This window comes from Salvelinus alpinus, chromosome 5 (assembly GCF_045679555.1).
Source record: "Salvelinus alpinus chromosome 5, SLU_Salpinus.1, whole genome shotgun sequence".
NCBI lineage: Eukaryota > Metazoa > Chordata > Actinopteri > Salmoniformes > Salmonidae > Salvelinus > Salvelinus alpinus.
Genome location: NC_092090.1, coordinates 57,977,800 through 58,002,250, shown reverse-complemented (window position 1 = coordinate 58,002,250; position 24,451 = coordinate 57,977,800). Strand labels below are relative to the sequence as shown.

The following is a 24,451-nucleotide window of genomic DNA, read 5'->3' as shown; positions in this document are numbered from 1 at the left end:
ACGGGCGTAACAGAAGATCCCACCACCAAAGGACCAAGCAGCGTGGCCAGGAGGAGCAGGGATCCTGGGCCTGGGAGAAAAGGGAGGACATCATGGACATGGGAGGAGGTTATGGCAGGGGACAAGACCCTGCCATGGAAGCAGGTGGCAGCGAAGGAGGATCAACGACGACTCCAGGGTTCGCAACCACAACGCAAGCACGAGAGGCAGCCCCAAAAAATGTTGGGGGGCACACGGGGTGGTTGGCGGAGCCAGTTTTCAGACTAGAGCCAACTCCCCCACTCGCTTTAAGGAGCGTGTTATGTGGTGATATGCACTGCGTCTCCAGTGCGCATTCACAGCCCGGTGCGCTCGGTGCCAGCTCCCCGCACTTGCCGTGTGAAAATGAGCACCCAGCCAGGACGGGTTGTGCAGGCTCAGCGCTCCTGGTCTCCAGTACGCCTCCTCGGACCAGGATATCCTGCGCCGGCTCTACGCATTGTGTTTCCAGTGCGCCTTCACAGCCCAGTGCGTCCTGTGCCAGCGCCCCGCACCTGCCGGGCTAAAGTGAGCATCCAGCCAGGATGGGTTGTGTCAGCTCTACGCTCCAGACCTCCAGTGCGCCTCCACGGCCCAGTATATCCTTTGCCAGCTCCACGCACCCGGCATCCAGTGCATCTCCCCAGCCTGGTACGCCCTGTGCCGGCTCCACGCACCAGGCCTCCAGTGCGCCTCCGCAGCCCGGAGCCTCCTGTGAGGGTTCCCAGTCCGAAGCCTCCAGTGATGATCCATGGCCCGAAGCCTCCAGTGATGATCCATGGCCCGAAGCCTCCAGTGATGATCCATGGCCCGAAGCCTCCAGTGATGATCCATGGCCCGAAGCCTCCAGTGATGATCCATGGCCCGGAGCCTCCAGTGATGATCCACGGCCCGGAGCCTCCAGTGATGATCCACGGCCCGGAGTCTCCAGTGATGATCCATGGCCCGGAGCCTCCAGTGATGATCCATGGCCCGGAGCCTCCAGTGATGATTCATGGCCCAGAGCCTCCAGAGACGGTCTGCAGTCCAGAGTCTCCAGTGCTTTCTGCACTGCATGTAGCTTCACGTTCGGTTGTAGTTTATTGTTTTGTTTCGTGTTCATCAAATAAAATGATGTACGCATACCACGCTGCACCTTGGTCTGATTCTTCCGTCAACGAACGTGACACTACCAGTGTTTTTTCTCAGCTCTTGTTTGTCCCTAGTCTCTCTTTTTCTCATCCTCCTGGTTTTTTACCTTTGCCTGTCCGGACCCTTTACCCGCCCGCCTGACCAATCTCTGACCCTGAGCCTGCCTGCTGTCCGGTATCTTTGCTCCACCTCTGGATTACGACCTCTGCCTGACCTGAGCCCGCCTGTACCTTGGGCTCTGCTCTGGATTATCAACCCCTGCCTGCCTTGACCTGTCGTTTGCCTGCCCCTGTGGTTACAATAAACATTGTTACTTCACACAGTCTGCACTTGGGTCTTACCTTGATTCCTGATATTTCCTTTTGCTGCAGGATTATTTTCCTGCTGTAGCAAACTGGCTCAAATTAAGAATACAGAATATCATTAGAGTATATCATTAGTATGATAGGATTTCAAGCAGAAAAGGATGATTGTGTTCATCTTTATTTGGGAAAACGAATGTCTTGAGGGAATGTATGACCCAAAACTGACATACCTTTGTAATACCATCTCTGTCAGGGTATTCTTTCTAATTATGAGGGTGGGTCATGTTGGATATCTACATAAAAAAAAAATATAGCTCTTCATGGCATAGGAACCTTTTTATTGTTCCATACTGCCCTATATAACCCCTAAACAGTTTTCACCTTTTTGCAGGTTTTGACCAACTCCTGTCCAACGTATAATTCCTCTTACAGATATTGGATCTTAATTTGACCAGTTTTGCCGCAGAAAAAAAATTATCCTGCAGCAGGAGGATTTGATTATATTTTTAAAAACGGATCATTCCTACTGGAAAAAGTGTTTTGATAGGCTACAGTAAGCTACACTTAGTGTACAAAACATTAGGAACACCTTCCTAATATTGGGTTGTCCCCCGTTTAACCCTCAGAACAGCCTCAATTCGTCGGGGCATGGACTCTACAAAGTGTCATAAGCGTTCCACAGGGATGCTGGCCCATGTTGAAGCCAATGCTTCCCCCAGTTGTGTCAAGTTGTCTGGATGTCCTTTAGGTGATGGACCATTCTTGATACACACAGGCTTTGCAGCAGCATTGCAGTTCTTGACACACTCAAACCCATGTGCCTGGCACCTACTACCATACCCTGTTCAAAGGCACTTAAATCTTTTGTTTTGCCCATTCACCCTCTGAATGGCACACATACACAATCTTTGTCTCAAGCTTAAAAATGATTCTTTAACCTGTCTCCATGACACCAATAAGGGATTATAGCTTTCACCTGGATTCACCTGATCAGTCTACAGTATATCATGAACAGAGCAGGTGTTCCTAATGTTTTATAGACTCTGTTTAGAGCCCGGCCAGCTCTAGGAAGAGCCTTGGTGGTGCCAAACATCTTCCATTTAAGAATGATGGGGGACACTGTGTTCAATGCTGCATAAATGTTTTGGGACTGTACCCTTCCCCAGATCTGTGCCTCCACACGATCCTGTCTCGGAGATCTACAGACAATTCCTTCAACCTCATGGCTTGGTTTTTGCTCTGACATGCACTGTCAACTGTGGGACCTTATATAGACAGGTGTGTGCCTTTCCAAATCATGTCCAATCAATAGAATTTACCACAGGTGGACTTCAATTAAGTTGTAGAAACATCTCAAGGATGATCAATGGAAACAAGATGCGCCTGAGCTCAATTTCGAGTCTCATAGTAAAGGGTCTGAATACTGTAAATAAGGTATTTCTGGGGGGTTTTAACTGTTTTTGCTTTGTCGTTATGGGGTATTGTGTGTAAATTGTTGATGATTTAAAAAAAAATGTAATCCAAGAATAAGGCGTAACTAAATAACGTAACTAATTTCCGAAGGCACTGTATGTCGTAGTGGAGACCAATATCTATCTTGTGTTAGTAAGCTATATAAAATGACAATTGTTGATGTGTATGGCGACATTTGAGATCTTTTTTTGTACATTTGAATGTCGCAGTAGTAGGACGTACAGTAGTGGGACATTTATTCTGTCTGGTTTGAGAGAGCGAGAGAGAAAGAGGAATTTGTGTTTTCAGGGAATTTATGTAAATCATGAGGCTCATTTAAGATACCACACCAACAAATTAAGATTCCACACCTGTACCCGTCTTCTACCTGCCTCGGGGTAAACACATTCAGGTTCTGTCAGAATTCCCGAGGATTACAGGCCAAATAATTCCTCTTCAAATACAAGACAATTCTGGAAAGATATTCCATCACAGCGCCTTCGGAATAAAAACTGGTCCATGACGTCAATGCCAATAGCAATCTAGAGAACAAATAGGGTCTACTTTTTCTCCTAACAGAATAAAAAATTAATTAATCATCATCTAGTTCGTATTGAAATATTCATTTCCTCTATCAGCCTCAGTCTCCTTCCCTTGATTCCTTAATCATGTTAATCACCCAACCCAGCAAGCGTCAGCTGTCTTCATTTCACCCATCACCTTGAAAACTCACCACCGTGATGGAGACAGCCTGCACTTTTACATTATTAGTTTGACACTACAGGCCGTACAGACGGTGTGCGTGCCTACGTGTGTGTACGTGTACACTCGCTCACTGTAATTGCTTGTGAGTGTGTGTGTGTTTTTTTTCTGTGTGTGTGTGGCCCTCAGTCTATAATACCGAGGTGGGAGAGAGAGAAAGCAGAAAGCTCTGAGCGGAAGGAGAAGAGGCAATCAAGTCTTAATCTCAGCTCCTGATTATCTTCTCATTACAATCAGACAGACACGCTCGAAAGGAGGAAGATGTATAATTACGCTTCAATCTCCCATGACTAAAACACAGTATGGTAATAAGGAAAGGCCACAGAGAAGTCTGTGTCTCTAATGTCACCCTATTCCCTATATAGTGTGGTACTTTTGACCAGAGCCCTATGGGAAAGGAGTGTACTTATATCTGGACAGTCATGTTACATAGGTTTGATATTGTGATGAAGCCAAGACTGTAGGAGTCTATGCAAAAAAAGGCTAAATAATTTTCATGTGATTTTAATACAAAATTGCATAGGAAACGGTACAGTAGCTTTGTGTCCAAATCATGATCGTCCATAGTTAAGTGCATAGTTAAATGGAAATGCATGTAGTGGAGTGCTGTTATATTCATTCATTACTGGCGTTATTTCCATAACACTGTTTCCATTCTACATGTTGGGAGAATGAAGTGGTAAATCTGTGAGTAAGAGAGCATAGTAATATAGCACGGTGATAAAATGTGATTGAATTGTTTTAGCTTTTGGGTCTGATAGTTGCTACTATGCAATGAGTATAAGTGGTAGTTTCTTCATCCCTATGGAAGGACAAGCTCAAGGTGCTCTGCCTCTGTCTGTGCTTAACTGTTCCACTGTTCCACTTGCCAACGCCTCCCCATTGCTACGCCTGCCAACCTCGAGACCTCGAGATGCAGAAAATAATTTCAGAGAATGTCAGGTCAACTGAAGCATGTAAATAACTGCATTTCAACTGACAGCTCATTTGAATGGAGAATAGCTGGCCTCTAGCTGGCCTCCAGGAGCTGTAGAGCATTACTTTTGACCAAGACCCATGTGGCTCTGGTCAAAAGTAGTGCACTATATAGGGAATAAGGTGCCATTTAGTACGCAGCCAGGGTCTAGGTGGGAAAAATAGAAAAAAAACATCCTGTGGAGTGACTGAAAGGAGGAGAAATAAAATAGGCCCTAGTGATGCATCAATGCATTTCAAACGGTATAATGAAAACAGCTAACAGTTCGTATTCTGAGAATATTTCAAATGGAATGTGTTCCAGAGAGTCACGTGCAGCTGACAACAACAGAGAGAGAGAGAGAGAGAGAGAGAGAGAGAGAGAGAGAGAGAGAGAGAGAGAGAGAGAGAGAGAGAGAGAGAGAGAGAGAGAGAGAGAGAGAGAGAGAGAGAGAGAGAGAGAGAGAGAGAGAGAGAGAGAGAGAGAGAGAGAGAGAGAGAGAAATATATATATTCTGTGGTTCTCATTAAGAGAGAGAGAACTAAATCCATTCTTCTTCTTTTCTATCAATCCACAGCACGGAGACAACAACCTGCCAGCCACTCAAAGCCGATGAGAGAAAAGGGGAGGTAGCGGACACCAAGGTGGACACAACCACAGACAGAAATGGATGCATTAGAGACATAGGACGACACAAACATAGCAGCTATCATCGGACGCGGTGGTGAGTGCCTCTCTGTCTTGCAGTCGCAGCTCCACCAAATAAATGACTGGATTGTACAAGCATTGCTTCAGTGTAGCTTGTATGGGGGCTCAATTTCAATTTGGGATTGGGGGGGTGATCAATTTCAATTTCAAGCACTTGCCACTTCTATTTCAGCATTTCAAATGGTGAAGAAGGGAAGTCTTTGATGGTGAACGGTCTTTGTAGATGATAAGGAGGTTTGAGAATTAAACATTTGCCTTCCACTTTTTACACTATTATCCAGCTTTCTTTGGCACAAACGTTTGAACAGCCTTGTTTGTGATCAAGTGTTGCATGGGGGATAAAGCTACGAATATCCAGAATACACCTTGGGGGATTCTCTCCCTGTCTACGTCCCAAAGGGCATGCTATTCCTTACATTTTGCACTACTTTTGACCAAAAGAAGTGTATTATATAGGGAATAAGGTTTGATTTGGGACACAGACCCAGACTCTCTCTGAAGACAGAGGTAATCTCAGCTTCCTGGTGCGTAGTGCTGAGAGGGACGTAAACAGTGTTATCAGCCCCGGCACAGTGCAAAACACAAAGGTGTTGTGAAATATTTTGAGCACAGTGACTGTCGGTTCTCCCCTTTCATGGACACCCCCTACACGCCCTACCCTCTCTACCCGCCACCATCCAACCCACTAGTTTCCTTTCCTTCACACCTCAAGAATAGTCTGTACCTCCCAAATGGCACCCTATTCACAATAGTGCCCTACTTTTGACCTAGAGCCCAATGGGCCATATTCAAAAGTGGTGAACTAAATAGGGCAGGGATCATTAACTACATTCAGCCACGGGACAATTTTTTTCTTGTGCGGATGCTCATGGGGCCGGAACATAATAACAAATCATTTGTAGACTGCAAATTGACCGCAAGAAGCCCTAACAGATAAAATATTTGACTAAAACATAATAACTTCAAACCTTGATAACGTTTGTATACGATCACATATATATTTGTATTATGTGTTGCTTAAATTTGGCCCGTGGGACGCCAGTTGGAGAAACCTTATATAGGGAATAGGGTTCCCATTTGGGAAGCAGACAGAATCCTTTGCTATGTCATTTTAAGGTGAGAAAATCAATTTGGTCAGATATTTTAAAGCTGGAATAAGTCTTCAGACACCTTCAAAGCCGGCATGGTAATACAGCTGGAGGCGGTAGCCGATATGTAAAACACGGGAGAAGACATCTTAAGTGTTACCGGGATCATAAGCAGTGGAAATCATAGACTGGCTCGTTGAACTTTAAAGAACAGCTGCAGCTGCACTTTGGTTTAAAGCTTAACATAAAGAGAAAAAGTAGTCTCTGATGTGCTTCTGACGATTACGATCACGCCTTTTACACAAGAGAAGCGTATGGATAAAAGCACTTTGTAGGGCTGTGGTTAAGAACTTGACTTTAAAAAGAGCAAACTGTCTTTTGCATAATAACTATGGCCAGGAGTTTGGCCTGGTCAGGAGGACAAACTCCCGGCCCTAGTAACGGCTAATAAAAAGTATTGGCCTTAGCTATCCCTGCTTCTGTATTGAGTATTTTTATTGGGCAACCAGGCAGCTATATCATGGCTGTGCATCAATAGCTGACAGGTAGAAGTAACACACGGGCAGTCCCAATTCACTTCCTAACCCTTCCCTTGGCCCTAACATTACAATGTTTGCCCATCTGAAGGGTCTGGATAGGTATAAGCAGTGTAGTGATGGTGCTTCACCATATTGCTTCCACCTTACAGATTTGCATTTTAGGGAAGGGCCAAGGGGAAAGGCTAGGGAGGGAATCTGGACCAGTTGTAAACCGCACCAGTAGTCTGGATAGGTATAAACAGTGTAGTTGTGGCCCTCTCACCACATTGCTTCCGGGGAATAGGGAGCGGCTATAAACCTTGCCCTGGCTGTGTGCATCAGTATCTGATAGCTAGAAGTAATGGCCTCCATCAGAGGCCTGTTTATCCCGACTGTGCCCTGAAGGTCAAAGCGCTGAGGAGAAAGGACAGAAGCTAAAACCAAACCTGACACCACAATCATTAGAGTCCCACCCCACCGCACCAGCAAACATCACACAGCGGGGAGCAGGGGTAGCCCGGGAACATGCAGGAAATACACAGAGCTATGACGGCAAAACTGCTGACTGACATCGACCAACTTACCTTCGAAAAATCTGTTGTAACAGTGACAGTCTGTGGAAATGAGCTCTGACTGCTGTTATTTCTGTAGATGGCTAGCTAGCTGCTAATGATATACATATAGCTAGCTACAGTTGAAGTTGGAAGTTTACATACACTTAGGTTGGAGTCATTAAAACTTGTTTTTCAACCACTCCACAAATTTCTTGTTAACAAACTATAGTTTTGGCTAGTCGGTTAGGACATCTACTTTGTGCATGACACAAGTCATTTTTCCAACAATTGATTACAGACAGATTATTTCACTTAGATTTCACTGTATCACAATTCCAGTGTGTCAGAAGTTTACATACACTAAGTTGACTGTGCCTTTAAACAGCTTGGAAAATTCCAGAAAATGATGTCATGGCTTTAGAAGCTTCTAAAAGGCTAATTGACACCATTTGAGTCAATTGGAGGTGTACCTGTGGATGTATTTCAAGGCCTACCTTCAAACTCAGTGCCTCTTTGCTTGACATCATGGGGAAACCAAAAGAAATCACCCAAGACCTCAGAAAATAAATGTAGACCTCCACAAGTCTGGTTCAACCTTGGGAGCAATTTCCAAACGCCTGAAGGTACCACGTTCATCTGTACAAACAATAGTACGCAAGTATAAACACCATGGGACCACGCAGCCATCATACCGCTCAGGAAGGAGACGCGTTCTGTCTCCTAGAGATGAACGTACTTTGGTGCGAAAAGTGCAAATCAATCCCAGAACAACAGCAAAGGACCTTGTGAAGATGCTGGAGGAAACAGGTACAAAAGTATCTATATCCACAGTAAATCGAGTCCTATATCGACATAACCTGAAAGGCCGCTCAGCAAGGAAGAAGCCACTGCTCCAAAACCGCCATGAAAAGCCAGACTACGGTTTGCAACTGCACATGGGGACAAAGATTTTACTTTTTGAAGAAATGTCCTCTGGTCTGATGAAACAAAAATAGAACTGTTTGGCCATAATGACCATCGTTATGTTTGGAGGAAAAAGGGGGAGGCTTGCAAGCCGAAGAACACCATCCCAACCGTGAAGCATGGGGGTGGCAATCATGTTGTGGGGGTGCTTGCTGCAGGAGGGACTGGTGCACTTCACAAAATAGATGGCATCATGAGGCAGGAAAATTATGTGGATATATTGAAGCAACATCTCAAGACATCAGTCAGGAAGTTAAAGCTTGGTCGCAAATGGGTCTTCCAAATGGACAATGACCCCAAGCATACTTCCAAAGTTGTGGCAAAATGGCTTAAGGACAACAAAGTCAAGGTATTGGAGTCGCCATCACAAAGCCCTGACCTCAATCCTATAGAACATTTGTTGTAACGGCTGTCTAATTCCTCCTCCTCGGATGAGGAGAAGGAGTAAGGGTCAGACCAAAACGCAGAGTGGTTAGTGTTCATTATTTACTGAAAGTCAACAAAACACTTCAAATGTTTCTGATTGAGAATCATACCAGGCCGAACACAAAATCCCAACATAGAAAATCACACATAGACAAACCTACCCAACTCACGCCCTGACCAACTAAATAAATACAAGACTAAAGAAAACAGGTCAGGAACGTGACATTTGTGGGCAGAACTGAAAAAGCATGTGCGAGGAAGGAGGCCTATAAACCTCTGTTACACTAGCTCTGTCAGGAGGAATGGGCCAAATTTCACCCAACTTATTGTGGGAAGCTTGTGGAAGGCTACCCAAAGCGTGTGACCCAAGTTAAACAATTTAAAGGCAATGCTACCAAATACTAATTGAGTGTATGTAAACTTCTGACCCACTGGGAATGTGATGAAAGAAATAGAAGCTGAAATAAATAATTCTCTCTATTATTCTGACATTTCAAACAAAGTGATGATCCTAACTGACCTAAGACAGGGAATTGTTACTAGGATTACATGTCAGGAATTGTGAAAAACTGAGTTGAAATGTGTTTGGCTAAGGTGTATGTAAACTTCCGACTTCAACTGTACATTTTGATTAGCTGTTGATCCTCAAGGACGAAGTAACTATTGTTGCTTCAGTGGAAGGGAATATGAATTTTTCATCCATCTTTATTTTATTCAATCACCATATCCTCCCCAGTGCCAAACCAGAATTTACACTTAACTACAGGTCTAGGATTAGATTATCAGTCCCCAATCCTAACCTAAACCATACGGTGGATGATAATTAATCTTACTGTGGATCAGTGGTTAAGGTAAACTTTCCTCCTCATTGTTACTACTGAGCGAGATGCAAATGGTTTCTTTCTTCTGCAGGGATGGAGTTAGTGGGAGAGAAGTGTTAATGAGTAACAAAGCTTTCTCATTACCGAGACGGTACTTTGGTTCCTTCCCTATAATCAGCCCTTAATGTATTTCAGCTGCTAATTTTTAATGCTATCCAATGCAGCCTCCAACCGACATCGTTTATTCTGCTGAGACAGACGGCCGCGTTCCATCTACATGTAATGGTGTGTGTGTGCGTTTGTCCGTGTATGTGTGTGTACGTGTGCACGAGTGTACTAAACGGACAGACACAGCAAGGCTAGGCATTCCCGGAGGGAAGGACGGGGAGGTATTGTCTGCCCACATACGTTTTCATCTGAGAGAAGGAACGATATAGACTGCAGTCGGTCACACACACACACACACACACACACACACACACACACACACACACACACACACACACACACACACACACACACACACACACACACACACACACACACACACACACACACACACACACACACACACACACACACACACACACACACACACACACTGTGTTGTCATATGATCTAATGGGTTTTCTGCTGGAGTGGCATTTATGCCTCTATCATATCCCTCAGTTGCTCGCTGAGTGCTCTGTTGCATCGCAGCATGATGTTTGGAGCCACTCAGATGCTGTTAGACTACGTGTGTTTACACTAGTCAGTAGGTGACGTAAAAGGGAGCTCATTTGTAAATCAACAGTGTTTTGACAAATCTGATCACGCACTTTACATATTTCACATCTATACGGAACAAAAATATAAACGCAACGTGTAACAGTTTCAAAGATTATATACATATGTTGGTCACAGAGAAGGAAGGGGCGTGGATTAAAAAAAACAGGAAGTATCTGGTGTGACCAGCATTTGCCTCATGCAGCACAACAGATCTCCTTCACATAGAGTTGATTAGGCTGTTGATTGTGGCCTGTGGAATGTTGTCCCACCCCTCTTCAATGGCTGTGCGAAGTTGCTGGATATTGGCGGGAACTGGCACAGATCCTTGTTGATAGGGCCATGCATTATCATGCTGAAACATGAGGTGATGGTGGGGGATGAATGGCACGACAATGGGCCTTAGGATCTCGTCACGGTATCTCTGTGCATTCAAATTGCCATTGCTAAAATGCAATTGTGTTTGTTGTCCGTAGCGTATGCCTGCCCATACCATAACCCCACCGCCACCATGGGGCACTCTGTTCACATGGTTGACATCAGTAAACTGCTTGCCCACACAATGCCATACATGGTTGTGAGGCTGATTGGACGTACTGACAAATTCTCTAAAATGACATTGGAGGCGCCTTATGGTAGAGAAATGAACATTAAATTATCTGGTTACAGCTCTGGTGGACAATCCTGCCGTCAGCATACCAAATGCACACTCCCTCAAAACTTGACACCTGTGGCATTGTGTTGTGTGACAAAAGTTCAAATTTTAGAGTGGCCTTTTATTGTCCCCAGCACAAGGTGCACCTGTGTAATGATCATGCTGTTTAATCAGCTCCTTGATATGCCACACCTGTCAGGAGGATGGACTATCTTGGAAAAGGAGAAATGCTCACTAACAGGGATGTAAACAAATTTGTTCACAACATTTTAGAGAAATATATTTTTTGTGCGTATGGAATTGTGTTGGCAAATGGGCATGTATGCGTACGTGCCTGCGTCTGTGTGTGTGTGTGTTTGTGTGTGTGTGTGTCCGTGCCTGTGCGTGATTAACAGTGACTCACCTGTGACTGCAGTCTCTCTCAGCTCCACCTTGTTTGCCAGACATATTTACGACTCAGCGAATCCTACATAATTTAACCATCTAATTTCATCTCCTCCAGACACCCAGATAATGCTCATTTTCTACCTCATTATTGAAGCCAAGGCAAGGCTGCCCAAATAAATTGCAGTTAAAGGCCCTTTCCTTGGCATCTCTCTTTGTCTCACGCTTCTCTCTATCACTCTCTCACAATTCCTCCCTTCTTTACCGTCTCTCCCTCTCTCTATATTTCTCTCTCACTCCCTCTCCCTCTCCCTCCCTTCTACCATCTACCTCTGTCTCTACCTGAAAGGCCAATTTAAGGAGTCTGTAGTGCTTAAAAGGGCCTCGTCGCCCTGACGCATTAGCCATTTGCAGAGAGCAAATGAAGTGGACCTTTCAGGAGCATTCATCCTGAGAGGCAGATGGTCTCCGACAACAGTTCCATCTTTATTGACTAATTAAAAGGCTCTGGGTGGAAAGACAATGACTAGGGGAGAGAGAGAGAGAGAGAGAGACTACTTGGCTGGAGATAGAGAGGGAGGGGGAGGGAGAAAGGGTGGGTGGAGAGGAGGGTGGGTGGGTGAGAGGGAGGAAAAGAGAGTGAAAGAGCAAGAGAGAGAGTGAGCGGGAGAGGGAAAAAGAGGGGATAGAGTGAGAAAGGGAGGGAAAGCGAGATACATTTATTTGAGAGAGAGCTAAGTAGAGAGAGCGAGGGGGGGGGCTATGCCATGCCTGTAAGGTCCTGGCAGGAATGTAAAGCTCAGAATCCATCAGGGCTAAAAAGGTACTACTCCCTAACTTAATTGATTGCTTTGGGCTCTGGAAGTTGTCAAGTTGTAATACCCCGTTCGGCCACATTTTTTTTGTGCCACTAGTCTTGACTGCTGAGGAGTGCTGTGGCTATGACTGAACTTTGTGTTTACTTATAAATCAAATTTGACATCATAATGTGCTACCAAATAAAATATTTTTGACATTCCTGTACATGACCATGAAAATAGTGCATTGGCAATGCTGTCATCACTAAATATTTACTATGTCAACAATCCCTGTCTCCTGTCTCTCTGTCTCCTGTTCCAGTTTGTCATTTGATGACGATCTCTCCCCTTGGCCCCACGCTCCCAAAGGGAAGAAAAAGAAAAGGAAATCGGAGAGAAAGAGGAAGAGGAAAAGGTCCGTACATAAAAGGAACCAGCACTCTGGTGGCCCGGTGGAAGGGTCTATTGTTGTACGTGTGTGTGTTTGTACGTGTGTGTTTGTACGTGTGTGTGTGTACGTGTGTGTTTGTACGTGTGTGGTCATAACTGTTTATGTGGTTTTTGTCATAGGTCTCCGTCCTACAGCCTGTCACCAGTGAGGAAGAAGAAGAAGAAGAAGAAGAAGAAGAGCTCTAAGAAAAGCAAACGCCACAGGTAGCTACTTTCTATGGAATGTTGTTGTTGATCTGTATTGAAATTAGTATCTTTGGTCTTTTTCACCAGAAGACAGCATGAGCCCGGCATGCAAGATTACTTTGGCAAACACTTTAAAATGTATAATATGAGGTTTGAGTGAAGCAGAAGTTTCAATGGTATGCTGTTCTGTCAAAGAAATGGATGAACACACATGAAAGTGTCAACAACAACGTTTTGTTTTTGTTTCTCTTTTCCAGGTACACCTCTAAAAAGACAAAGCACAGCTCTTCAAGCTTGAAACATAAGAGGAAGGGTGATCGAAAGCACAAAAAAAGGTTGGTTGATGTCATTTTCCATCAATCCAGAGCTTTAGATTAATGCCGAGAAGCAACTAGTATGGACGAAACTGCACTGATTTTGTGTTCTGAAGCTGAAAGCACCCACTCTGAAAGCGAAAAACACGATTGAAAGCACGAAACACAATGAAAGAGGAAAATTTACCAAAAGAGAGTAAAAGAAACCAATTTCACGCTATGAACCGACAACATTTATAATTCTGCTGCAGTGAGCAAAGCAGAGCCGAGCATCGTTGCTGAACATAGAACGAGATTCAGACGGTGTGACTGCTTACAGAATGTCAGACCACTGCCTTCCATATATACAGTATATACTTTCCATCTCCTTTTTATCTTGCTCTCCCTTTTCTTTCTTTTTCTTTTGTCCTTTTTCCACCACAATATTTTGTCTTCTTTATATGAAATATATTGATTTGGTGCCAGTAATCAGGGAAGCAGAATACGGAGGAGTAAGCAAGTGCAATATCCATCACAGCAACGTTTGGCCATTTCTTCCTTACTAAGAAAATACTCATTCCCTGGTCTCTCTTCTCTCTTCTCATTTACTCTTCCAGCTCACGGAGTCACACGAAGCGGAGACGACACGACCGGAGGTCAGAGTCAGAGAGTTCCACCTGGCGCTCCTCCAGCACCGAGAGCAGGTAAGGCCTAGCCTCAACACTGCGACGGAAGCTGCCATTTATCTTTTCAGCCCCGGGCATCCTGCCTGGTCTGGTCTGGTCATGCCACAGTGATGACTAATAGGCCAGAGGTGACTGTCTGATCATAGGAACGAGTAACGGGTGTAGCGGTAGCCTCCTTATCACATCTTCACAGGAAATGGCTGGGAAACGTCATCCACAGATCGATGCCCACTCAATTAGAGTGACATACGGCCAGATCGCTGTGTTGCGGTGGCGCTGATAGAGTTTGATGGATTTGGTGGATTAATATTGCAGTTGGTGTGGACTAGAGTTACGATTTTGAGGTGATTGGTTAGGTGAAAGGATAGGTTCTAAATGATTTGGGAGAGCAGTTTAGTTTTTGCATTTGACTCTTCCGTTAGTTTGTAGCCTTCGTTAAGTTTCAATATGACTGTAGTCTGACAATAAATCATTTCATTTTCATCATCTGAATCCTCAGAGACAGACAGAACAATTATATTAGACCTCCCTTAGTGTCACCTCTGCACTACAATAATTAACTCATCATCTGACATAATCCACTCTTTCATACATACACCCCTCATTCATTAATGAATTAATGAATTCATCCATTCATTCTCTCATTCATTCACACTGGTAACATGGGGAGCCAAAGGTTTCAAATTGAAATAATCTTAAACCAGAGATGATTGCTTTTAAATCCCTTCTGGATCTCTCCATTATTGGGAGTTTCCCTGGGATATTCAGCAGAGGAAATCATTACTGAAATTGAATAGCGGCAAGCTTTACGCCGACCGACCGTGTTCCACTGAAAGGTGCCGAGAGTCTGTTTGCGTCGCAAATGGCACCCTATACCCTTTATAGTGCACAACTTTTGACCCCATATAGTGCACTACTATATAGGGAATAGGGTGCCATTTGGGATACATCCTCTGTCGTAGGGGGAGACAAGGGGGGAACAATCAGAATCATTTTCAATACCCAGGGATTCCATACCAACTGTCCCCTGGAAAACGATTATACACCAACTGCATTTCAGAACTGTATAATTATTTTGGAATTGTATAACTGTCAGGTCCACCAATAAAACCCCACTGAGTTCTCCAGGATCGTGTTCACAGCTCTAGCTCTAGCTAGTTTTGAAATGTGAAATGCCATGGTTTGGCAAGGCTGGCTGTGTAAGTTCTCCTTCCCCTTAGCTCGGCTGGTGGCAGTATCTGTGCTAGCAGTGTTTGCCCGTGTCGGAGGGTAGGGCTATATATCAAGCCGGTTTGTCTGAGCTCTGCCAAGCCGACACACACACGCACACACACACAAGCTGCTGCAGGCATTAGTCTGTAATCAGATAAGGGTTGATCCCTGTTCAGCCTTAGATCACATTCACTATGAGGCTGATGCCTGGTTCTCCTGTACAGTCTGGGGTATATCCTGAGCTGGCCCTCTGTCCCCCTGTCCTTACACCGTTTTTCCAATGGCAAAGTAGACCATAACCAGTTAGAACATCATTTTGGTTGGTTGGTGAAACAACTTTCATCACAAGATGAGGAGAAATTGCATTTGAAGTAAATTTGAATACAGTTGTTCAAACAGTAAACATTGACCTAGTGAATACATGAGGCCAAATGTATATTCTCAACGCTGCACAATAAGTGCTATTTTGAGTAAACGGTTTTGTCCCAACCTATCCCTAACACGCACAGATGCCAATTTTGTCCAGACAATTGTGTCCAGAAAATACTGTCAGCTGGCAAGCAAGTGTTGCTTGATTTGTAGACTATGATGAAGTAGTGAGGTTTTTACTCCTTAAAATCTGTGTCCACAGCCATCATCTGCACAAATCAGTGAATCACCCTGTGTTGGGAGGCCTAGCTGCCCAGAGGGAGGACCCTAGTACAGCGCACCTGGACCACAGAGCGTTTGAGTGGGGGTCCGCCGCCAAGTCAGTCTGTAAAACGACTCCAATCTTTCGCTCCGTCCTTTCTACTGGCACCGTAAGTGTTCATCGGGATTCTGAGCCTTAACAAATGTACCAGTGGTGTAGTTTTATTACTCTACTAAGGCCATGTAAAACTGCCTCAGTATCTCGAAAACATTCGGTGAAGCGGATTTGTTTAATTTATAACAAATATAAAAATGTATTCAAAGCAACTGGACCGTGTCCTTTCCCAAGATCAAAAATGGCTATCAGAAATACTGTGCTGTATAAAAACACCCATATAGCACAGATATGCATTGTATTTTCTGGAAGATGTGGTCTTTCAAATTCAATTTTGGTCCTTTGTGGGTGAATTCCAATCACTTCAGAATCAAATAGATTTTACATGGCCTGTCTGAATCATGTTGTTTCCTTACCTCTTTTCTATGACCGCCACGTTTAGCGGTAAGGTCATCTGTTCTTGTTTTTCCATTTTATCTAACCAACACCATCAAATAAATACAAAAATAGCAGAAACAGCACCCGAGGAACATGCTGGAGGTAGGCAGATATTGATAATGTGCCGAGGATGCATTCCAGCTCTTTTGTGAAAAGCTAATGGGGCAAGAGTGAGAGGAAATGATCAGCACATTGACTGCAGGCAAGATTACAACACATACTGTAGCAGTTAATTTGTTCTTGAATTCAGCTTTTTTTCCTGAGCTCAAGCCCATCACTAATTGTTGTCATCAAAACAATACTCTTATTGACTGTTTACGAATTGCTATTGGCCCTGCACTGTAGCAGTATTAGAAACTATGTCTTGGGTGATAGTAATTGATCAGGTATTTCAGATCCGAAATAGGAGGTTGGCAACATCTATCTTTGCCAAGTGGCGTTTCTCTTTTATTGCTTGAAACTGCTTGGATTTGAAACCCAGCTCAGCTCCGTCCGTTCGTTGACTCATTGTCTCATGCTTGCTGAGGCATGAAATACATTCCATTTCTCTCCAGTGATCATTAAATTATGCTAATTACACCCCAGATTTTTTTAAATCACAAACCACAGGTTTTGTAATTTAAATGTAATAAACTAGGCCTACGTTGACGCATGCTTTGTATTCTAAACTCAAACCTTTTTTCTGAGAGGGGTTTCTACAATTGGTTATCTAATATAATTTTACTATGTTTATCACTTTTTGTATTCATTTTATACAGGATTTAATTGAATTAAAGTAATATTGTTGCAGGAACCTATATAAACTAACTCTTTCATAGAATTAATTTTCACAGGTTTTAAGTGAATGAATCATCAGTGAAAGTATAGTCCTTTCTGTAGTTATATCAAAAGGAACAGAAATTAACTATTTCATAATTGGTCTTGACCATTCATTATTTGCTGGGGGAAAACTTCGGAACAATCTTTTGAAAGTTATTAGAGCAATGCATGATGGTCAATGGTGTTCTACACTGCATTTTTTTGTGTCCCACATTTGTTTATATAAAACACTAAGCCGTTAACAACCCAATATTGTTAACCAACCAGGTTGACACTGAAATACTCATAGTATAATATTGATATTTTTTATTAATGCAAATACTGTTTTATATGCTTGTTTTCGCTTATGTTGAATGATTAAACCACTGCACAGAAGTGCAGAATTTTTTTATTTTTATTAAAATGTCCAGGAAAGCATTTTGTCTTCATAACAGATCCTAATGAAGCTAAACTATGTGGGTATTAGGAAGATTGAGGAACAAGATTGGATAGATTGAAGCATATTTGTCAGTAGCCTGTGACGGATGGTTTGGTTTTGATGTTTCCCCTGGGGTTTTCAGTTTTAATCTGGTCTGATGTTGCAGACCGGGGACTCGATTATCTGAAAAAGCCTTAGGGCAGTCAGAGTTTAAGTAATCTACTACAAATTATTTGCAATTGATAGGTAAAGAGAGATTATAATCTGTTTGGAGGGAATTTAGTTTCGCTAAACATTCAATCATTTAGTATCTTATTTCACATGAGTTTCGTTCCGCAGGAAAACATTTCTAGCATTCCTGTATAGTCCTCAGTGACAAGCAACCACTCTTGCTATTTTAGAGTAAAACGAACTCACTTACTTTAGTTAAAAAAAAATGAAAAAGCTACAGTGTAGTTTACAAAGTTGGTTTGAATACCTATTCTAAAGTAGATTCAGTTTGTAATAAAAGGCATTACAGACGTGCGGTGTAACTATTCCAGATTGAGTGCATGATAGAAACTTGTTATGGGCTTCTAGCCCCAAGAAAACTCCTAACCAATCACACTTAAGGGAAGAAAAAGGACCATGCCAATAACAGTCTAACTGGCTCTGGGTTTGAAGAGAGGGTTGTTGTCTTTTTCTTGCAATTTACAACTCTAATGATGCACTTATGTTGCCCGCTCTTCCCTTTTTCTTACACCTTACCTACTTAAGGAGGAAATCTTGATTGGTAAGTCGATGCTATCCGCAGACGTAGGGATTTACTGTACCTAGGGTTCGCTGCAGGGTAATTATTTTCTTCTTGCAGGGAAAAAGCACAATCATCTGTCCTATTCTGAGGGCTTTCTTAGTTAGACTGATGGGATATCTCTTTGTCTGCAATCCTTTTCATTTCTACATAATACCCATTTTGTGATGTTTGTTCAATGTTCTATAAAACAGGCTTTGTAATGGGGCTATTGTTTTTTGTTATTTTCTTCTTCTTCTTTCTTTTTCTCTCAGTCGACTTGGCTAAAGCCGTTGGTAGTTTTATTCACACATTAGTTTCTCTCTTTCTTTTCCGTTCTTTTGTTCTTCCTTTCATATGTTTGTTTTAGTTCCAAATTAATTTACTTTAAACCTTTTTTGTTAATTTATTTCTATTTGGTTCAGTTTTGTTTTTCTTTCCAACTTATTTGCATGCCACAAATTTGCATGACGTCTTTAATCTTTCCAAGTTCTCTGTCCCAAAATAATAATTTATTCTCTGTGTTTTGAAGGGAAATTTGTGCCTTTGTAGAGTATCACAGTGCATCGTACAGGTAATTGCTTGAACCTATCCAAAACATCTCTAGAAGTAAAGCAATATCCTCTTTCTGTCTGTTTACAGGTCTTGCAGTCAAAACCTGGCAGTGAGGTTTTAAACACGACAGTGGTTCACCATCACACTCTGACCAATCAGAGCAAAGGACCACAGGATTACGATTCCGGGAATGACACGTCTTCACCACCGTCGACCAAAACCAGCATTTCACGGACAAACGTCATCGGTGACAAAAAGGTCTTGTGTCAAGCGCCGGCTTCCCCAGAGAAGCTGAAGTTTACAGATGGCGATAACGCATCCGACTCTGGGAACTCTGTGACCAGCTATGCTTCCCTGTGTAAACCTCTGCATGTGGAAGGTGGTTTGTCTACTCCCATTTTCAATGGGAACGGCAAGAGGTGGGCTTCCTATCTTTGAGGAATATCATACTGTAGATGACGTAAAGTGATGCTTGAAGTCAAAGATCAGAAATGTTCCTTAATTTAAGCCAGCCATGTACATACTGTAAGGAGGACATCAACATATTTTTACAATTGCAGCAGAAATTGATACATTGGTGTAATTCCACTGTTATCGTTGCAGTGAGCCGGTAACAACCTCAGTATGTGGGGCCAAGGTGGGGAGACTTCAGAAGACAGTCTCTTCTCTCTCTCCTTTGAGGATGGTGGCCTCTTCGCGTAAGCGGACTAGAACCAACTCGTCGAGCAGCAGAAGTAGATCCTCAGGGAGCTCAAGACATTCCGGACACTACTCTCGAAGCCGATCACTGTCATCTGCCAGGTTGGTTTCATTCAGGTTTTAATGTTCTAATGTACTTCACTGATACCTTAAGCAGCCACTTGAAATATGTGGGCTTCGCTGAGCACCGTTGAAGTAAATCTGTTCTGCTTGTCTTAAGGTCGTACTCCCGTTCACCAAGCTACTTGGCTGGTTTGCGAAGGAAAGGTAGTGAAGGCAGTGGAAGGTCCAGAAGAAGCTACTCCAGATACAGTAAAGAGAGGTAAAACATGTTTCACCTATCTACTTGCTCCACTAACTACTTCTGGCATAATGATAGCAGGATGTGCAAGTGTCGTGGGTTTAAAATGTGTCTGAATTACAGAATTGCTTATGAGTGATGCCTTACTGTGCTTCTTTTGCCATCTAACATAGGATTCGAGAGAAGAAGAGGGACCCCAGCTCCTGTGAGAAGGATGTGAAGCACAGCAGTCAGAAGCGAAGCGGGAAGAGGCATAGACGCAGGTCCTACTCTCCAATGAGGAAAAGGAGGAGAGATTCACCCAGTCACCTGGAAGCCAGGAGGATAACTAGGTATCCTTTTCACTTTCTGTCTGATACACATTCACATTTCTTACAATACATGCATTCTTTCATTCGTGCACCGTAACTCTTTTATTTGACTTTGTATCAACTTATTTACTCAAACCACAAACTCAACAATGGTTTTCCCGCAGCAGAGGCCCTCTTCTTTTAACCTTCGACAATGGCCTCCAGTTTGCCTCAGAGACTTTTGGCGGACTGTGCTGTGAAAAGAAGGCCATTTATCTGCTACATTTTCTACTAGTCTAAACAAGCTACAATGGATAAAGCGAGACAGCTCAATGAAACAGTTGTGCTCATGATTATGCATTGAAATGTTCCAGGCGTAATGTTGTTTTAAGGTGTGACAGTAATGCTATATCTTAAAGAAGTTTATCCTGACATGAACACGAGCTGAAATACAATTTTGTGAAGAAAGTGTAACATAGCAATCCAGGCATGAATACTTAGGCCCCTTGTACTGTATGTTAACAATAAGGTATGGTTTGGCATCAATATCCAATTGAGCATTCTGAATGACACCGCAATGTTTTCTTTCTTTTTTTTTTTTACTTTATCTGCAATTGATTGCTTTTGGGACTTAAATTACCTACTCTTCATGTATTGATTCACACATTCTCTTTAATGCTAACCATACCTGCCTGATTTCCCATAGTGCCAGAAAGAGGCCCATCCCCTACTTCCGGCCCAGTCCTTCATCCAGCAGTCGCTCTACCAGTGTATCCTCTTGGAGCAGCCTCTTCACACGGAGTCGCAGCCCTAGGTCCAGTCCTGGCCTCTGCCTCAGTAGTTCAAGGAGTAGGAGTAGGAGCAGGAGCCGAGGAAGAAGTAGGAGTAGGAGCTACTTCTCCTACCGGAGCTACAGTCGCAGCTCCTCTTGGAACTCCATCTTTGGTCGCCGGAACAGCAGTCAGAGCCGGAGTCGCAGCTATGACTCGTTGGACGGTTACAGCAAGGGCAAGAACCGGCACTGAGTTTTTAACAGACTGAGGAGGTTACAGAAGAGACTGCATTATCATTTCCCAATCTCCCAGTGGAAGTATGAGGTAATGTTTTCATCTCTTTGCGTATTTTTTGTGTTAGATGCCTGAGCCAGACCCTTCAAGTAAGTGTATTTTTTTGTGTCATTATTTGTTCAACAATGTCTTGAATAGAGGCAGTTGTCTTGTCCGTGATGTATTGAAGACAGAAACCACTGGAAATAGATTGTTTGTTTTCTTTGGTTCGTTTTTTTCAGTCCGCTGTGTCCTCGCCATGCATTAGCATTCAAAATGGCCAGAGACTGTTTTTCCTTGTGACACTCTTCCTCTGATGTCTGTGTCTGAAACTAAGGATGGAGGAGCATTGTTCAATTGAACCCTCTGATAAACTCTTATTTTATAACAACTCTTAAGTTTCTGACCATTTCAGATCTGGGATGTGCACTACAAAGTTGTTTTGGGGACAGAGGGAGGGTGAGAGCGAAGGTTTTTCAGGAACATAGGAAAAGGTGTATTGCTTCTCTGATCTCAGCTCTTAACAATGTGGAGCAAAAACATGCCTCTGAGAAATGATGAGAAGGGGGAGGAAGAGGAAGTCCCAATGCCAAACTAACTGCCTATCAGCTCAGATTTATTTATCCTCTATTCAAGTGGAAAACAATTTAAATGTAATTCCTTATAAGATGATGGTGAATGATCAAACCACTGCACAGAAGGGCTGAAAAAGTGGGTTTTCATAAAAATGTCTGTCTTCATAACAGCTCCTCTAGTGAAGCTAAACTATGTGAGTTTACAAAATAGATTGTTTTACACTGTTTTAGTAGCTGCTAGGTTGTCATATTTATTTATCTAGATAGTTATTTATTAATTAAAATATTTATTTATTTATTTATTCAAATGATCTGTGTTCTATTTATTTGATCATTTTGAATGAAACTTGAATACGAGTGCAATGAGAGAGTGTTCAACTGTTTTACTTTTCAGTATATGTTTGACAGAGAGGAGATTCACTATTGGATAAATCTGTTATTTTGTTATTCAGATTTTTTGTGTAACGGTCCCAAATTGCACTGTTCAATAATGTGTTTGGTATTTCAGAAGCAGAATCAAACACATACCTCACCTGTCTTGTTTGCATAGTCCGCCCACCAAAGGTCAAGTTTGGAAACACACATTTTTGTGTCATGCATATTTATAACGTGTTTACAGTAATATTTATGCTTTCGTGTTGCCTCTCAGCAATGGTCTATGTTTCTATGCAATGCCATTATATTGCTGGGTTTATACAATTATGAGTATGTTGCGATTTAAAAAAAAAAAAAAGTTCCCATTCAAACTCTACAATGGACAGTCTGACTCTAGCCCATGTGCCAGTCTGTTTGTGCTATCATGCCAACTCACTGTCACCCATTGACAGTAACAGAGTTGGCAAGCGAACAAGCAGATCTGGAACAAGGCTAGTCTGACTTTGCACAATAGACAATGTAATAGCATATCGATACAAACAATGTTACTTTACTTCACTCCATCTCAACTATTCATTCCTCTGTTCTCTTTTGGGGAGAATGCTATTTCTTCAGAGGCTATGCTATAAATAGCCACATCAACAGAGATGACAGAAAAAGCAAATAGGAAAGTACTAAAAGCCTGTGTGGCAGACTTTTAGCCTCAATGGATACTCCCATATACTCTTTCAAGGAGATCTATATGGGAAGATTAAGCAAAAAAAAATGAAAACATTAGCATTTAGAATAACTGTCTTTGCCCTTATGTTTAATTTCTCCATTAGGTCCAATCTATCACCCTGTCTATCTACGTTCAGAATCTGCTCCAGGCATGAGGGTCTGCTCTCTATGCATTGTACATATAACAGACTGAAGTTATTTATCTGAATGTTCAGAAACTTGTCCAAAGGTTTGGAGAGCTTGGAAGGAAGATGATGACACAAGAGTTCGACAACCCATTTTACATATGCTACTGATGACATGCTTTTGCGGTAGTGCTGAGTGATGAACCGAAAAGTAGGTTTATTTTCATTTTTTAAATAACTAATTGATCAATGTCAGTTCAATTATTTTAATTGCTTTTATTTCCATTTTTTTTCCTGTGCGCTCAAAGTGCGGTTTGTGCCGTTTCTCTAGAGATTTCTCTCTGGGAGATGTTGTCCAACCATAGAGAATGATAGAGGCCTCTAGTGGCCAAAAGGCTGTATTAGCATGGGCAGCACCATTGAGAGCTTCCACCATTTTAATGTGGTCAACTGGGTGGGACTTACAAATTCATTGGCTGATCCCTCCTGGTGGCCCAGTTGGAGTCATGTCCAACCGAGTCATCAGGAGGGTTCAGCCAATCGTGAATAAGAAAATGGACTACTTCAAAATGGAGATTGCCTCAATGGCGCTGCCCATGCTATCACAGAGACTATAATACCATAGATACAAAGATGAGTCCTCTATCGCAATGTGTCAAAGTCATAGTTAAGACCAGAATCCATTGCGCCTACAGCTGCCTGTTATCATTGGTTCTTGCCGGGCAAGACTGTGGGGCCGTCAGACCGACCCAGCGAGAAAGAGCAGAGCGATAGAGAGACAAGAGAGGGATAGAGAGGTATCTCTACCCAACAAAAATTCTAATTGATTGGGGTCACTACCATCATTGGGGTTTTATTAATGATATAATGAAGTCATCATCATACAATCTTAGAAAAAGGGGTTCCAAAAGGGCTGTTTGGTTGTCCCCATACGAGAACCATTACTATCCTTTATTGGGCTCTAGCCATCATTTATTCACATTACTTTACTTAAATAAAATATTTTGCTTGTGTAAATTACATATTTGTTTTTAGTACACTTTTTGAAAAGAAAGGTCCTATCTAGAACCTTAAAGGGTTCTTTGGCATAACCCTTTGAAGAACCCTTTTTGGTTCCAGGTAGAATCCTTTTTGGTTCCAGGTAGAATCCTTTTTGGTTTCAGGCGGAACACTTTTTGGTTCCAGGTAGAATGCTTTTGGGTTCCAGGTCTACCTGGACCCACATAATGCATTTATTGTATAAAAACAAAAACATGATTATTTTTCAAAAACTGAACCGACCTATAAAAAAAACACACTATTTGCTGAGCACTATTTTGAGGTGAACCACTCTCCCCTTTTGCCCTGATATACCATTCCATGATGTACAGTATGTACACTGTACAAATGAATATGAATTATTACTGTGGTGTAAATATGCATCTGCACTGTATAGATTCATTATATG

At 42.7% G+C, this 24,451-nt stretch overlaps 1 protein-coding gene across 1 annotated transcript in view; it reads left to right on the top strand.

Annotated features, from left to right (window-relative positions):
• Positions 1–22,517, top strand: part of LOC139576381 (serine/arginine repetitive matrix protein 4-like) — an 86,254-nt gene extending 63,737 nt beyond the window's left edge. Inside the window, exons 2-12 of the mRNA XM_071402465.1 lie at positions 5,201–5,347; positions 12,625–12,717; positions 12,873–12,956; positions 13,196–13,273; positions 13,849–13,935; positions 15,761–15,929; positions 18,961–19,292; positions 19,477–19,674; positions 19,793–19,894; positions 20,047–20,205; positions 20,870–22,517. Coding sequence (XP_071258566.1) covers positions 5,201–5,347; positions 12,625–12,717; positions 12,873–12,956; positions 13,196–13,273; positions 13,849–13,935; positions 15,761–15,929; positions 18,961–19,292; positions 19,477–19,674; positions 19,793–19,894; positions 20,047–20,205; positions 20,870–21,188 — 1,768 coding nt within the window. The 3' untranslated portion in view covers positions 21,189–22,517. The remainder of the gene's footprint in view (positions 1–5,200; positions 5,348–12,624; positions 12,718–12,872; positions 12,957–13,195; positions 13,274–13,848; positions 13,936–15,760; positions 15,930–18,960; positions 19,293–19,476; positions 19,675–19,792; positions 19,895–20,046; positions 20,206–20,869) is intronic.
• Positions 22,518–24,451: the final 1,934 nt, after the last annotated feature.